At 46.3% G+C, this 16,580-nt stretch overlaps 1 protein-coding gene across 2 annotated transcripts in view; it reads left to right on the top strand.

Moving 5' to 3' along the window:
* Nucleotides 1-2,078: 2,078 nt before the first annotated feature.
* Nucleotides 2,079-16,580, top strand: part of actn4 (actinin, alpha 4) — a 54,648-nt gene continuing 40,146 nt past the window's right edge. For both annotated transcript variants that reach the window (XM_035621750.2, XM_035621751.2), the window contains exon 1: nt 2,079-2,479. In XM_035621750.2, coding sequence (XP_035477643.1) covers nt 2,354-2,479 — 126 coding nt within the window. In that variant the 5' untranslated portion in view covers nt 2,079-2,353. The remainder of the gene's footprint in view (nt 2,480-16,580) is intronic.

The raw sequence follows: 16,580 nt of genomic DNA, 5'->3' as shown, positions 1-16,580 counted from the left end.
CATGATTGAAAATGTAGACTTATTATTCCTCGACTGGACTGACCAGCATCATTCTTTAAAATGAGAATAGTTAAACATACTGTACACATACCGAGGTTGTCTGTGTGTGTGTGTGTTCGCATCCCTGTATGAAATTTGAAAGAACTAAATGTTGCTTTAATTGTCTCATAAAGCAATTTCTGTGTTATGGCAGTGTGAAATTACAGGTAAAAAAAAAATTCAGCAGTTCCCTCCTCTGGTATATGTTCATACAAGTTTTTGTTTTTATTTGCAGATATTTAAAAAAAAATTGCCGTAAGGTTTGAGATATCTCTCTGCTGTCTGCTGCCATACAATAGAGGAGAACTGTCTTGTTTGTGGTGCTCGCAGCTTCGTATAACGTTGCATCTAAATATTTCAGTAATCTATTTCCAGAAGTGTCCCTGTGGAATAACTAAATGAATAAACCTTTCATGGGGACTATTGGGGAAACTGTTTACATGGACGGACACAGATTTTCAGTTACAAAATATAATTTTTGTAATTAAGGTGAACCAACTCTCCTGTCAAAACTCGTCAAAGACATATATTTGTAGCATTTGAATTGAAAACCCTTTTGGAAGATTACATGCAAATATGCATCTATTAGCAAGTGTCTTGTTCCTGCTAATGAGACCAGAGTAGACTGCAATTGTGACCCGGGCCTGTTGTGACCAATCGTAGAGCTGCTGGTAGCAGAGCTCCCCTGTGCGGCATCACATGGCAGCATCGAGGCTGATGTCTATATGCTGCTCTGGGCCGCGGTGACGCTAATGGGCCAGGACAGGCTGAGCATGACCTACTTCTGTAGGTGGCTCCTGCAGACGGGACAGTCATCCCGCGAGCCAGCCGGAGCCTCTGCCCAGGCGGATGTGATGGATGACGCTGCAGCTCAGGCCTTCCTGTTTTTATGATGTCAGTTCTCTGGGTCAGTGTTTGGATCATGACCCCTCGGTGTTCACATACGCTGCACACAATTCATCTACTAAAGATTGATTTCCCTCTCCAGGTTGTTTCAATGTTTGTTTTTTTCATTTTCAGAAGAGGATGGGACACTGGACATTATTTGATGTTTTACATCATCGAATGGTGTTTTATATTATTGCAATGTTTCTGTTTGCGATTCAATTCAGCATCCTCTGGCCTCAAAACACGATCTTGTGATGCTCAGAGAGGTCAAGACCTTCGGAACACCAGGTTTTTCGTCTCTTTGAATCATTAACAAATAGAATTCTTTCAGTGCTAAATTATGCATTAGATAATCATAATGATTTCTGAAGTATACATGAATTGATTTGATAAGAAAGATGTCATAATTTGTTTGCCTGACACTTAATAATGAAATCTCTTGAAAGACAAATCTTAAATCAGAAACTTTGCGGTTAATTTACGTGTTTATTTTAACCGTCGAAATGTTAAACATATAACATTTTAAAACTTGACTGTTATTGTTTTAAACTTTGCAGAGTTTTTAATATTTCCGATGTATGACGTTTCATCGTTTCAGCAGCTCACGCCCAAAATGGGTCATGAATATTCATGAGCTGTCTGGGCCTGTAAGAAGCTGCTCGACGTGTACAGAAATGCGGGGGTTTGTACCAGGAAATGGGCGACGGTGCCTTCAAAATAAAACCTCACTGCATTTATACTTCACACTGACCATCAAGAGACTCTCTTAATGGAAAATTGCTAAATGATAAAAAACAATGATAAATGCACATGTTTTACTGTGGAGGCGCGCATTTAATGACGCACGACTAATAACTAATTTATTAACATATGATGTTGGTTTTGATGAAAACAAATGGAAAAAGAAAAAAAAAAAACGTATGCAGTAAACTGGTGAATCCTAGAAAAAACAAAAAAAAAATAAAGCCCCAAAAAACAATGACATGAAGGAAACTGAATCAAAAACAAAGAAAGAATCTACGCGTGCTTCATGGAAGCGGTCGATAAAGTGGCACATTGGTTTACTCTGAAGGGTGCCGCCGGAAGCGCCGCTCCCTCGGCGCGCCCGGCTCGTCGCTGCGGCCGGTTCCTCCCAGCAGCCTCACCGTGCGGAGGGGGAGAGCTCTTCTTCTCACAGCGGCAGCGGGGCTCTTCGGACTGCACACACCGGGGCTTCATCACAGCTCCGCGCGCTCTCACGGCGAGAAACGACGGACACGTCCCGCGGCGGTGTATCCCTCCCCATCCCGCCTCTCCGATTCGGCACGTAGTTGCTTCCCCCCCCCCCAACAATTTTATTTCTATTTGATTTCTTTTATTCTCGTACGCCCCACGCACACACTGCTGACAGTCGCTCCGCGGCGCACTCGGGTTCCTCTTTGCTGACATGGTAGATTACCACGCTGCCAATAACCAATCTTCGACGGGCGAGGTGCAGACATACATGGAGCAAGAGAACGACTGGGACCGGGACCTGCTGCTGGACCCGGCCTGGGAGAAACAGCAGAGGAAGGTAAGGACACCGAAGTAGGGCCCGGGCCGAGTCGAGCCGAACCGAGTCGAGTCGAGCCGAGCCGGGCTGAGGAGGAGGAGGAGGAGGAGGCGGAGGCGGGCGGAAAGAAAATGGCAGGGCAGGGCAGGGATGGGATGGGGAGTGGAGGTCAGAACCCGACTACGGGCCTCGGACCTGCTCCACAAACCCCGCAGCTGCACCCAGTGCCCCGCTTCATGTCAGCCATTGCACCCCCCCAGCCCGGCTCCCCTCGGTGTCTCGTTTCACCGATTAATCGCCGATCGGCTCTTCCTCTAATTCACCTTCCCTGAATGAGAAAGTGTGACTCGCATTTAGCTGCTGCTTTTCTGCTTTCTCTGTGAAAGGTGATTCTCCCCCCCCCCGAGCGGAAACAGGGCGCCGCACTGTTGCATACAAAATCAAAAATTGTGATTGTGCAGATTTGTGCAGAGTTTATTTCTCTGGATGGTTCAGGTTATCCATGTCCCGCCTTGTGTGTTCCCCTGCCCCGGCTGCTCGGAGGCCGATGAGATCGCCGAGGCGCATGCGCGATGTCCGACCGATACCGCGGTGCTCTGGGCCGATACACAGCCTCCGGTTCATCGTGTCATGGCGTTGAATCAAACTGATGGTGATTCTGGGCCGATACACGGCATCGGTTCATCGTGTCATGGCGTTGAATCAAACTGATGGTGATTCTGGGCCGATACACGGCATCGGTTCATCGTGTCATCTCGTTGAATCAAACTGATCGTGATTCTGTCCTTTTTTTTGGAGCAAGTTTCAACTCTGGGCCGGTCGTTTCAAAGGCATCTGGGGAACATTGTCACTGAAACTCGTGGTCTGCTGGTGGAATTCCTGATGTGATTAGCAACTCTTTCCAAAACCTCAAGAGTATTTGAAGCATTACAGCTATTTTCGAGAGCGAATGACAGCATGAGCCCTTTGCAGACGACACACCCCCTTTTTCCACATACTGCAGCTCTGGTTCCTGAGCCCGGTTCTGTTCAGGATCTTCCAGGGAACTTCCGCGAAACCTGCCAGTTTCCACCAGTTTTTCGATCGGAAACCGTTGCAGTCGAAGGGGATTGTGGTTGACGAAGGGCGTCACACACACACACACACACACACACACACACACACACACACACACACACACAGCAGAAGGGAGCGGTGCGAGCGAGATGGCGGATCGCCCCGATTACCTGCCAGCGTTGGTGCTGTTGTTAGTTCTCGTCAGACTATGCTTTTTTTCTGACTCTTGTTTCTCACATCCCTTCCTCATTGTTGCCCGTTTTATCCTCGTTCCCACCGTTCAAATGTGCCACGCCCACTGCCGCCATCGCAGTCCACTCATGAATAGTTTCGGCTTCCGAACGGATTTGCTTTTGGTCACAATGCTCCACTCGGTTGGTTCCACGTTGGTGTAAAAGGGGTTTAGCGGCAATCGCGAGCGAATGTTGTGTCGAGCATGTCCAACACTGTACATGCAGGCAACAGTTACATCTGCTGCTTTTACTCATATTACTCAACAGCCCCTGCGATACGCGAGTTTCTGTCGCCACACTCATTTCACCAAACGCCCACGTGCTGTGCTGCACATTTTCAACTGCTTCAGCAATGTTCTGCGTGAGTCTCAGACACCAAACCACTTGGAAACAGGATTTATTTGGGTCCTAACCAAACACCACCCCAACCGTCTCCACTTCTGTCATGCAAACGACACAACTCTGCTCTTCCCCCCCATCTTCCTCTACTCTCCATCTAATTTCATCTAATTTCTTCCTGGTTGACGTGTTTTTGTCTTTTTGTAATATATGCCGCTGGGCTGCGGTTGATGCCAACGTCTGGAGAAATACTTTGCTACCTGTGCACAGTTTTCCTCTCGGATGGCAATAAAAGCCATCCATGAATAGTTTCTAGTCCACTGTGACCTAGTTCTTGTACCCAGTGTTCCCACTTTGGGCAACCTCCATGCTCAATGATCATAGCTGCGAGAAGAAATCTCTCAAATTATATGCAGTTTTTTAAATTCTCATAAGGGCGTGGAGAGGCAGTTTAACCAAGGGTAATTTGAAGAACCATTACTTGACGGTGTGGAATGATTGTGTGTGTGCGTGTGTGCGCGTGCGTGCGTGCAGTGCTAACCAGGCTATGCACTCTACCTTGTTCACTCACTAGTCGGATGACTGGCATACTTTCTAGTGGTGTGACAACATGCCAAGCATTGAATTGCGCATTTTTATTAGGCCACTCAGCATTTTAGTTTCCAACCTCGGACATTCCTGCAGTCCGCCACCGTCAAACCTGGCGCGTCCGGTCCACCGTCTGTACCTGATGCCATTTAGTCGACTGCGTGTGCACTCTGCGTTGTTTGTCCAGAGTTCGCAGGGGTCAAAGTTTCATTAACAGGAGGGTTTATCCGACCAATCATTAACAGAGCAAGGCTCATTGTGCAAACCCGGGCCGAGGTTCAACTCCTCTGCATTCCCAAATCTACACTCCTCAGTGGATGCTGATGGGCGTTTAGTTGACTGAGGAGGGTACAGGCTGGGGACGTGTCCCGCTTCCAAGCTCGAGCTGTGCCGGTTGCAGTGAGGTGGGGGGGGGGGAAATTCCTGCGGTGTATTCACGCTCACCGTGCCAGTTATTGCGCAAACGGGAGCAAACGCCTCCCGCAGGAATATCAAGAGAGAAGTGGATCTAATGAGTGTGGGAATGGTTTGTCCTTGTAGGGTATGAGGGGCGAGTCTGTAAAGTCAAAAATGGGGGCAGTTTGAAGGCAGATCATTTATTTTTTTCTCCACCGTGCTGACTTTTGCACATTTACCATGTTGAGTAATACAAGAGGGGGAAAAGACAGCAATGCTTGGGACTTTTAGTTTTTTTTTGCATTGTTGCATTTATATGTTGTCCACAGTGAGCGAGAGAGGAAAAACTGAGGAAGGAGGCAGTGAGATGTCATGTGATAAAGGCAGCAGTTGACATTCAAACACTGTAGGTAGAACATAGTTTTCACGTTATATAATGGAGCCAAAATGTTTCCCTCCAAAGATTAGGACTTTATCTGCTTGTGAATAAAAAAAGTTTTAATCTGCACGGACGGGCCTCGTCTCTCTGTTCAGTTGACAAAAAAAAGAAGATGCAGTTGTCGCGTTAAAAAGAAGACGTAGGGTTCACTCTGCACAAGACTAACTTGTTGTAGGAGTCTCGTCGTTGGGATATTTCCACGTTGCGCAGTGTGAATTTGTGTTTCCTTGGCAGAGGCCGACTTTGTCCTTGCGGTGTGTTTCCAGTTGTCCATTTTGAGCAACGTTGCTCAACACCCCGGAGAAGCCCGACTGAGCCCAGCAGAGTCCAGTTTAACGGCGGTGCGTTGCAGCCGAGGCTTCTCCCCTGACAAACATGTTATTAAGTCTTTCTCCCGCCGTCCTCGGGGATCCACCACACGTTGGAACATGTCAAAGTACGCAGTGCCGCCATCAGAGTTTTTTTTTTTTATTGTGCCTCCCGCTTTTTCAGCGACATTTTGGCCACGCATATTTTCTCATGTCATGATTCAGGGAGAAAGTGCGGCGGGGTGGGCGGATAAGCTCACAAGGAAAGCAGTAAAGTACACAAGGCGAAGGGCCTGGAACAGTCTGCAGCATTTGTCAAGGTGATGCATTTTTGAAATCACTAGCGCTTGTTCCACCGTTCCCCCTCTGATGCAGCGATGCTGGGTTAATAGAACAAAACAATAATATCATAGCAGTTCTGGTATTTATTAACTGGGTTAATATTTTTATTCCCTGCCCTTGGCTTGTGTGTCGCACTAATCGTGGAAAATGATGTGTTCCGGTGGCAGCATCAGTTGTGTTGACTGACTTGTGTTTTATCTGTGTTCATTTCCTATACTGACAGTCTGCAGTCAGTTTGCACTGCAGTGATTGAGGCTAGACTGTGATATAGACTCACGGCTGAACAGACCTGCAGTTGTATTTGATGGAAACGTGGGAAGACCACGACATGAGATCATTTGAAGTATCTTGTGATAATTTTTCTGTTCTTTTGAATCAGATGGTTAGTTAGGTTCCGTTTATACTTATTCTTGTCACACAAGAAATCACTATTTTTTCCAGTCTTTTGTTTGTCGTCAGCCTCCCTTGACATACCGCACCAGTTCCCCTCACATGTAACACACACACACACGCGGCATTTTTTTTTCCTCCCATCGCAGGCAAGGTGGGCAGCTGGACACAATGTTAGTTTGTTCTTCTGGCGCCCACTTTCACATGCATTCTGTGTAGCTGGCGGGCGGGCGGGCGGGCGGGCGGAGTCAGTTCAGATGGTCTTGGGTTGGCCCAGGAGGAGCTGCGAGTGAGATTCTGCCAGGACAAATGGACCAAACAATGCATCCTGCAATCGTTACTACTTTGGCTAAGATCTGGCTGCATAACGAGCTGCCTGCGTTCCTGTTCCAGAAACATTCAAAAACATGAAGGGAGATGAAAAAGTCTGAGGAAGGTCGGCTAAATGGCCTGCTTGCCGAACAACAATGGACAATGGTCCATTTGTAGAGGTTATAAAAGAAAGCAGGAAATGCTTTGATTGATTGTCCGTCTCTCCGTGACTGTGATTGGCTGGTAGCTGGACCAACCTGACTGGGATGTGGCCGGCACGAGGAAGCGGCTCATCTCTTGAATGAAAGTAGTAGTTGTAGTTAGTGAGTCCTTCCCCCTTTAATCGCAAATGTTTATCTGTTAATTCGGTTTTCTTTGCCTCGGGTGAACAGTGAAACCAGCAGCATATGTCTTCCTCTTTCAAAAGTGGAAAATAATTCTAAAATATTCTAAACATAATAACTATTCATTATTTCAACACAATTCTGTTCATTTTTATTCAAACTGTAGGAAGTGCTAAGGCGATTAACTCAGTAAATAGTTCCTCCGCTTACAGACAATCTTCACTTCACTTTTGAAAGCTGAATATTTAGAGAAGAACTTGAAGAAGTAAATTGTTGTACGTGTTTTCTCTCGGTAGGCTTCCACATGCATTTTGGCCTAGTGGAAGTTTTGGTCTTCGGTCATTCCCTCACTGCCAGCTGATTCCAGGTCAGCTGTGGGAAAGCCCTCCGCCTCAGCTGACTGCGATCGAGAGTCCGCTTGTGGACCTAAACAACGAACCAGTCAGTCCAGCAGACAGCCAGCGAGACGACAGAGCAGGGAGGAATGCAACCCCTCTCAGCCCCCCCCTCGCTGTCTTTCTCTCTGTTCTGCCTTTGGTGGCGGTGAGAGAGCATGCAGGGGAGACATTCCTTTGGTGGCCCATTATAGCCTGCTAGGATAGTGGGAGGTGACTTTTTACTAAAGGGGGGGCGGGGTGTCCTGCTTTTTTTTTTTTTGCCAGACAAGAAAGAAAAAAAAAAAGAGTTGGGGGTTTGCAGGATTGCAGATGTGGTCGACGTGGTGGAGACACGAGAGGGAGAATCCTCTTCGGGGGCAGAGGCTGCTCACTGGGGGGTGGGGGCACTCATTTCCAGCCTGTTACAATGTTGCAGATGTTGTGGCGCCAATCTTTGCTCCAAATATTTGTGTGCAGCAAAGTTTTTCGGCCACCGCCGCCCTGTGATGGAAGCGTTTACATTGCTCCGGGTTCCCAGTGCAGACCGGAGCAGCCCTGCACGCCGAGCTGCAGACGCACGGTCCAATCGGCCGAGAGGTCGTAGCTCGCGTGTAGCCCAGGGCTGTTATTGACATTGGTCGGTTGTGGGGCCTGTGTGTGTGTCGAGGTGGTGAAGCCTAATGTGTTTCTGTTTCAAAGAGATTTCTTCACGGTCTGTTTCTCTCCCACTCTCTTTGTGTGCATTGCATTTTGGGGCAGAACGCGCTCGGCTGGGTTCGCATGTCATAACAGCCGCAAAATCCCCGGCTTCAGTTCACCGCCGATACGACCTCGGCTCTCTCGCACTCACTGTGGCTGCCACACAAGCTTACTTCTTGGCTATTGTTTGCAGTCATGAGGATTAGTAAACGGCATTTCCCACTGATGAATTGAAATTGGCGACAACAAGGACTAAGAATTTCCTTTTGGTCGGCTGCCAGTGTTCTTGTTGATGGTTTTAGCTTGAAGCTCAGACACCCCCTCCCCTCAAGTGTATCCTCAACCAAGAATTTAAAGGAACATACTAACTTACTTTTTTTTGATCAACGTTTTGCCGTTTTGTATTTCTGTTGACCACAGTACTTTGTTATCCAAAGAACACTGCTCGATGTAAATCACTTCAATGCACAGAGGTGCTGCTTATTCTGAAACAATTGACAAGAAGTCAAAAGATATCAAACTGATAACTCACTTTGTTTCTATTTGCAAGATTTGTTGCCTTTCTGTATTGTCATCGCAAACTAAATATATCTGCGTGTTGGACAGAATAAGCTCCAGGATGTTATCCATGTTTAGATAATAGATCGATAGTCTATGATAAGAATAATTGCGGCAGCTCTGCACTATTGACTCGTCTCCTCGTTGCACTAATGATAATTCATCACAGATTAATGCAACGGGCTCATCAGTGATGCAGGATCATCACTCTTGCAGCCTAATGTCAGACTCCTACTGGACTTTTATATGGAGAGCTGATTGTTCTAACATTTGTTTATTTCAGCAGAGACCCAGTGTATTTGAGAAGTTGGAGAGGGGGCGTTGTTTTTTTCATGGACAGCAGCAGAATGAAAGGTGTGTGTGTTTAAATGCCTGTGTTTATGAGTGTGAAGTGTGGGGGCACGGTTATATTATGGGTCTTGCAGAGGGGGGCGATGCCTGTAGGTTGAAAGTGAGCCCCCCCCCCCCCTAGTTTTCCAGCAGAGCCACTTAGCTGTGGGTTTGTCTGCCGAGGCTTCTGGTAAACACAGTGTAGTTAAACAAGCGTGGGCCCGTCTCATGTCCTCACCTTCTGCACGGGTGGATGTGTGTGTGTGTGTGTGTGTGTGTGTGTGTGTGTGTGTGTGTGTGTGTGTGTGTGTGTGTGTGTGTGTGTGTGTGTGTGTGTGTGTGTGTGTGTGTGTGTGTGTGTGTGTGTGTGTGTGTGTGTGTGTGTGTGTGTGTGTGTGTGTGTGTGTGTGTGTGTGAGAAAATTATTTCCTAATTATATTGTCCGTCATCTATGGTCCATCTAACATACAGGGAAATCAAGTGAAGACTGAAGTAAAAAAGACAAAGCCGTAGTTCATCTATGCTTATTATAGTTCCTCCTGAACAAACGGCTCAGTAGTGATTCAGTGGAAGAATCACAGTGGCATCACACCACACCCCCTCCGTTTGTAGGTGTTAGATCGGGCTGCACTTGTGATGCAAAACAATCAAGAGCATCGTGCTGTGTTCACTGCTGCAGTTACTTTCCAGATCGGAGGACACTGCAGTGTTTTGCAGAGAAAATTTAATTAAGACCTGCAAATATGTCCAATATGACGCAATAAAAATGTCCCCATCTTCACCACAGTCATTTGGTAAGATACCAGTGTGAAATGTTGCCGGTGGCTCTGCGACACCGTTCACCTGCTGTGTCCTCTTGACTGTCTCTGGCTGCCCTTGAGTCTCTGTGCTGTCTCCATGGCTGCACAATGCAGATAGCGTTCATACATGTATCTGTGAGCCTGCAGCCGCTCCGCTCTGAACTGCAGGGCCATGTATTTTTGGAAACGGCACTCCAGAGCTGTGCTATCATCCTGCACCTGAGAGAGAAGAGAGGGAGTGTGTTCAAAATCAAATTCAATACAAATTGAATGTATTGAAAGAAGTGAAACCTTGTTCTTACTGTCGCTATTTTGGTCTGTCTTCGGAAGTTGTAAGGGAGGCCTTCTTGTTCACTGGAGGCTATAGTTAAATGTGCGTTGCCTACATTAGCACACTTTCTTTCAACACCTTATAAAAAGCATTTCCTTTCGATGTATGTGTTTGTTTGTGGGCGAGTCGATGCATGCTGTTCAGTGTTGCGCTTGACCAAAATACAAGATTTATTTTTCATCTTATTGGTCTTACTGTTTTGAAAGCGTCCTTCTTCGTGGCCTACATCATTTAATTCAACAGACAGTGTGTGTTGTAAGGGATTAAAGAGAAATATGTGATATACTCCCAACCCTTGCACCAATCTGGGGACCAAACCATTTGTTTGTTACCCCTCTCTATTTCTAATATTGATCAGCTGTTGCCGAATTCACTTACCTGTGACTCTACAAGGACTAAAGGTTTTAAGGTACGAATTTCTTTTTTTATCAGAGGAGATGTCATGTCTATTTAATGGTTTATATGTCAGCGTGGATGGAACGTCATGTCGGCACCCATTGCCTGTGTGTGTACACCAAGTATGTATTGTTCAGTGTAGGAGGTTGTCCTTAATCTGGTCGTCCTCTCGAAGCCAGCGTGACAATTCAGCAACATCTGCCAGTGGGGGACAGACCACCCCACCACTACTCAACACACAGATTATCTCCCAGCTCAGATCACCAGATTAAATATGCCAGTATGACATGTATCTGAGATGAACAGAAAGGTGGGCAGGGTAGGCATGTGAGATACCTTTGGACGATTGTTAGTGAATTATTGGAGTAATCAGAGATGCCAGTCAGAAAGCTATAAAACACCTTTTCCCCACAATTAGTGTCATAAAAATCCCTAATAGAAGCTGTAATCTCTCATCGTTCTCGTTTACAGCAGAGATTATACTCCTACATGGCCTCAAGGGTGTATGGTGCAGACCAGAGGATTATGTTTTTGTTCTACCAGCCTGTATTACAGACCATAGTCAGGTGTGGGATGTCTGCATGAGACAATCTCAAGCATATAGAATAATCGCCTGACCCATCTCATTATGTGTTTGTTTTAAAATGCATCACCTCTCCTACGGTTACTCCTGGACTGCGTTGTAGTTTGGACGGGCAAAGGCGAAGACGTTTGGAAACAATGACACAGTCCCCCCGCATATTAACTTCCTCATTGTTTCTTATCGGTCGCGACTCGCCTACCAGTGAACCAATGTTGTGAACACTTGCAGTCAGTACTAGTTCCCCCTCGTCATCGGCCCGAGTAAAGAAACCTTTTCATTGTAGTTGTTTGTTGTTTGTTGTTTTATAGTATTTTCTGTAACTAAGCAACTGACTACAGAGTTGATGGTCTGCTTCCTGTTTACACTGGCACGCACATGCCCAGTGTACATGAATGGTCACGTGATGTACGTTTTCAGGTGTGTTAGTATGGACAGGGACATTAAAATTGATACAATGCTAAAATGCTTGTGTGGACAGAGATCGTTTTGTTTTTAAAACGAATACATATTTATATTGATTTAATATGGATGTAGCTTATGAGCTCGTACCCTTTGGCAGGTGATATAGCGAGTACTCCAATGTAAAATAATGAATAAATGTGTGAAAATGTAAAATGTGCAATGTGTGGTTGACTGCACTTATGCTTTGTGTATATATATATATATATATATATGCTTTATGTTTCTATGGAGTCGGTTACGTATGCAGCACTTCAGTCCAAGATCAATTGCCCCATGGGGACAATGAATTGTGTCATTTCGTATAAGAAATGAATGGGAGATAAGATAACTAACCAAACAGTTCTACATGACTGTTTTAACTACAGTGAATTGATTTGAAGTGCTCAGAAGCCGACAAGGAACTGACGCCTTGTCACAGAGAATCTGAATTTAGCCTGCGGAGCTTCTAATAGAAGACGTGTAGAATGAAAAGTGTAGTTGAGTTTGATGCATGGATTTAACCAGTTCCAGCTTGGCCTTTCTCTTCAGTACATCCAGAGTCAGGTCAGGATCCAACAAGCAGACCATGTTCTTGGAACAATGCTGTTCTGTAGAATACACCTTGATGCAGTTCTGCGTGCGTGGCCACACCTAGACAGGTTCTGCTCCCTCTGGGGTGTGTGAGTGAGGGAGGGAGGGAGACGGAATACGAACGAGGGAGCACAACAGCATACCACAGCAGTCTGGTAGTAAAGGTGGAGCAGGGGATGGTAAGGCCTCATGCTACATCTGGGACATGCGTACATATGCGCACACACAGCAGACATCTGGGGGGGGAGTATGCGGCTGGATCAGGGGTTGAGCACTTTGTGCCACATTCGTCTGCCTCAGTGTGATAGGCCCACGGCTGTTCTGGGGTCCTGAAGCAATGAAACCAGCATTGAAGTGTAACCGTAATAATCGACTGTTCTCCGCCACCAAACAATTGTCACCAGACACTATCCCACCCTCCTCCAGTCACCTGTAAATATTTGACAGTCAGAACTTCAAATAGACCTGAACTGCTAAATTAAGATCAGCTGAACGATGTTGGTCTAATGCAGCCTCTGGACATTTTAATAACCGGGACGTTGTTTCCAAAACGTTGCTTTTTGGTTCTACTTATGTCTGAACACGCAGTAACTCTGCAGGTGGGTCTCAAACCTCAATACCTTTTGGTGCTGAATGTGTTTGGTCCGATTGAAAATCTTCAGAGGTCCGATTTAACCATCTTGTTGCTGTCTGCCATTGCTTAACATTATATCTTGTTTTAAAAAAAAATTCTGAGAAAAGGTGCAGCAAAATATCTGTTTTGACATGTACTGGATGTACAGAAATGTACAGCTACTTCAGAATAAAAGCCTCAGGGTGTTTGGCTGTTGGAAAGCATCGTGGTGTGAGTTTCTTATTGCTCCAAACAGAACTGTCACTTGTTCTTTTTCTGCAGACCTCAATTTACCCCAGTTTTTTTCGTTTACTTTTCGTCATCTTCGCTGTTCAGCCGATTTCATTCTCATTTGTGACTATGTTCAAACGTATAGACATAAATTCCAGAATATTTGTTATTATCTTGTGGAAATGATGTGAATCCACATTGGACTCATTGCTTGGATGTGTAGGCATCGATTAGTGTTCGTCATGGTCTCAAGATACAAAGCCTCCATCCATCACAGTGGCTTTTAAAACACCGCTACACGGGTGAAGATCGAGCAAACGGAGTGTGTGTTCGTTTCCTCTGCGGCCGTCTCTGATTTCCCTCAGTGAGCTTCTGCTGTATTATTCAACAGCTTTCAAACTGGGGCACTGGGCAAAGAGGTGAAGAGGAGAGGCCTCCTGGGACACACACACACACACACACACACACACACACACACACACACACACACACACACACACACACACACACACACACACACACACACACACACTAACTGCACTTCTGTGGGATATACAGACAACACAGTGGATCTCTTGAAAAGAAGTAGATGTGTACAGTTGCGAGTTTGACTTTCTTTACAGTAGTTCATCACTTCTAACGCTGACCAATCACTTTTTCTTGTGTCGTGTTCAGCTAGAACAACCGTGAACCGAAAAAACGCACCACTTCCTGAATGCTACGGGACTTTGCTGCCTGACGACCATCTGGAATTGGACACGGCACATATAAAAACCTGTAAAAACACGAACAAATGTTAATCTGCAAAACATCCTCGGTTATATGAGCCAGATGATTTGCAACTGGAAATCACGAATTAAGAAATTTGGGGAACGTTTTTTTCTCTCTGGGTTTGTACATCCGAAGGAGAAACCTCCCCAGTCGCTATGAATGGAGTCCGTGTTGGTTTCAGTGCACATAACGGCGGCATTAAATATTTACTGCTGGTGCCTGGCCTTCAGGTTTCATTTATAGCAAGCGCGCTCTGCTCACCAGATTATCTCACACAACCAACACTCTTCCTCTGCCCCTCCACATTTCCTCCTTCCCTCGCGTTTCTCTAGGCTCTGCCGCGGTCGTTAAGGCAACGGGCTCAGACAAAAGTGGCGAACCGGAGTGTGTTTCTATTCTAAGGACACGGCCGGGCTTGATTTTGACCATTGGCGTTGCAATGCCAAAATAGTTTTTCTGTGTGATTTAGCAGTTCAGCTCCGGGGGTTCTGTCTGTGTTGTACGATACATTTCTGGCCATGCTTCCCCAGCCAGCACCAGCCTGGGGCCTGTTCATAACTTCAATCTGTTTTTTGTTTTTTTGTCTTCATAGTTCAGGATTCCTTTGAGACCGCAAGCCTAGAGCTTTTACACACAGACATATGGATGGACAGTAGGGTCTTGGGTTTTCTGTTTCTCGAGGCCTTCAACGTCAACGAGCTCAGATGATCATTCACAAATATCTCAAGACTTGAAATTGTGCACTTATATATTTGAATATGTCTCTCGTTGAGCCTAAAACAACATGATGACTCTTTATTATTTTGCAGAGGGACGATAGAAGAATCACGACGCATGCAGATGTTTTTCTCCTTGGGGGGGTTGCGAGTGTAAGACTGCATTTAGACTCTGATGCAGGCGAGCAGAGAAATGCACCGAGCTTGAGACAGATGGCTGATAAACACTTACTGCAGGTTGACTGCCAGTTTATGCAGCTGAAAAGACAGACGATCCAAACACACTGCTCCTGCTGCTGGCCCTCGGGGGGTTTGAAACCAAAATGGAAAGCAGGAGGATTCTTCTCCTCTGCCTGATCTCTTTCTGTTGTTTCTACTTTACTTCAGGTTTTACCCGGTGACAGCGTGGAGAATTGAGCGTCTTCGGGAGTTGACTTTCATTTTGAAATGGTTGTGTGCGGAGATGAACGATGGAAGAGTGATTATTAAGTGTATCTGCAATGGACAAACATGCTATTATATGCTAAGATTAGGTTCTTTTTCCTGGGTTTTTAATTGTTAAATGGCTCCGTGGGGAAAAATAAAACTGGCATCGGAGACCAGGGGGAAAAAAATTAGGATTGAGCGAGACTCAGTACGAGTTGAGGTGTTGAAGAGTGACTGCAGCACTGTGTCCGTCCTCCTCTAGTACACGAAGGGAGGAAGGCTCTGACTGAGGTTTCAGATATAAAGTCACCACAAAGGCAAACAGTCAGGCGTGCCCTGTGAGTCACGCCAGAAAGGCAGACGTGTGTGTGTGTGTGTGTGTGTGTGTGTGTGTGTGTGTGTGTGTGTGTGTGTGTGTGTGTGTGTGTGTGTGTGTGTGTGTGTGTGTGTGTGTGTGTGTGTGTGTGTGTGTGTGTGTGTGTGTGTGTGTGTGTGTGTGTGTGTGTGTGTGTGTGTGTGTGTGTGTGTGTGCGCGCGCGTGTCACTCCCGCCTTTAATGAACCACATTTCTAGTCAATACACCAGGGAAGGCCTACAATCAGTCCTACTGTACACTATATAGAAGTACAGAACAGGGAAGAGTTTGTCTGCAGTTTTGTCATCAGTGGCATTAAAATGGTTGTGAATAATGAACTTGACGCTGCCATCTTTATGCTTGTGTAGTTATTGCACAAAGAAAAGGGGGGGAAAAGTGTTGCGAAAAAAAAAGAGGTAGTTATGTTTTGCTGTGGTGGACGAGTCTCAAAGTCTCTCGAGCTGGTGTTGCATTTAAAAGTAGTGGGTTGACATTTCAGCTGTAGCAGCAAGTCGTCCCGCTCTCCGTGTGTGCGTCTCAATGTGGGTCAGGGAAGTCCTCAGTCCTCGCAGCCACCAGCCACCAGCCCACTATCCTGTCTGATCCAATCAAAGCTGGCCCGAAGAGGATTACTTAGCCAGCGCTCCCTCCGTTAACAATGCCTCCTCTGTCGGCTGTCTTGTCCGACTCGCAGCACTGCAGGGAGTGCAAGGAGTTAACACAGACCCCGGTACCCTGCAGCAGCTTCAGGGTAACACAGCCTCGTCTGTGGCGCGTTCGAGTGAGCTCAGCGCTCTGGTTATGACACCTCCCGCCGCGGAAACGCGATGGCTCGAGGATGCAGCGTGAGAACCGCGCTGCAGCGTTTCCTGCCGTCAATGTGACATCCGTGTTCACGTCTAAGGCTGCAGTGGTGCAGGTCTCCGGCTGGGCTTTGTTATAATAAGCCTTTTTACCATACTGTCACATTATATCCAGGAAGTAGTGTAGTCTATGTTATTGAAGGATGACAGCGAGGGAGCGAGGGAGACGGATTCACTGTTCTGGACGAGAGGTTGGAGAATGAAGTGTTTTCAACAAAGGAGGCATGGATGAAGTGTGGAGATCAAAGAGCACCAGAGTTTGACTGGTTCATACTACGCACAGGAGGCGCAGAG

The sequence above is a fragment of the Scophthalmus maximus genome, chromosome 11, assembly GCF_022379125.1.
Source record: "Scophthalmus maximus strain ysfricsl-2021 chromosome 11, ASM2237912v1, whole genome shotgun sequence".
Classification (NCBI taxonomy): domain Eukaryota; kingdom Metazoa; phylum Chordata; class Actinopteri; order Pleuronectiformes; family Scophthalmidae; genus Scophthalmus; species Scophthalmus maximus.
The sequence above is the reverse complement of the archived record's forward strand: the minus strand, read 5'-3'. Positions and strand labels throughout refer to the sequence as shown.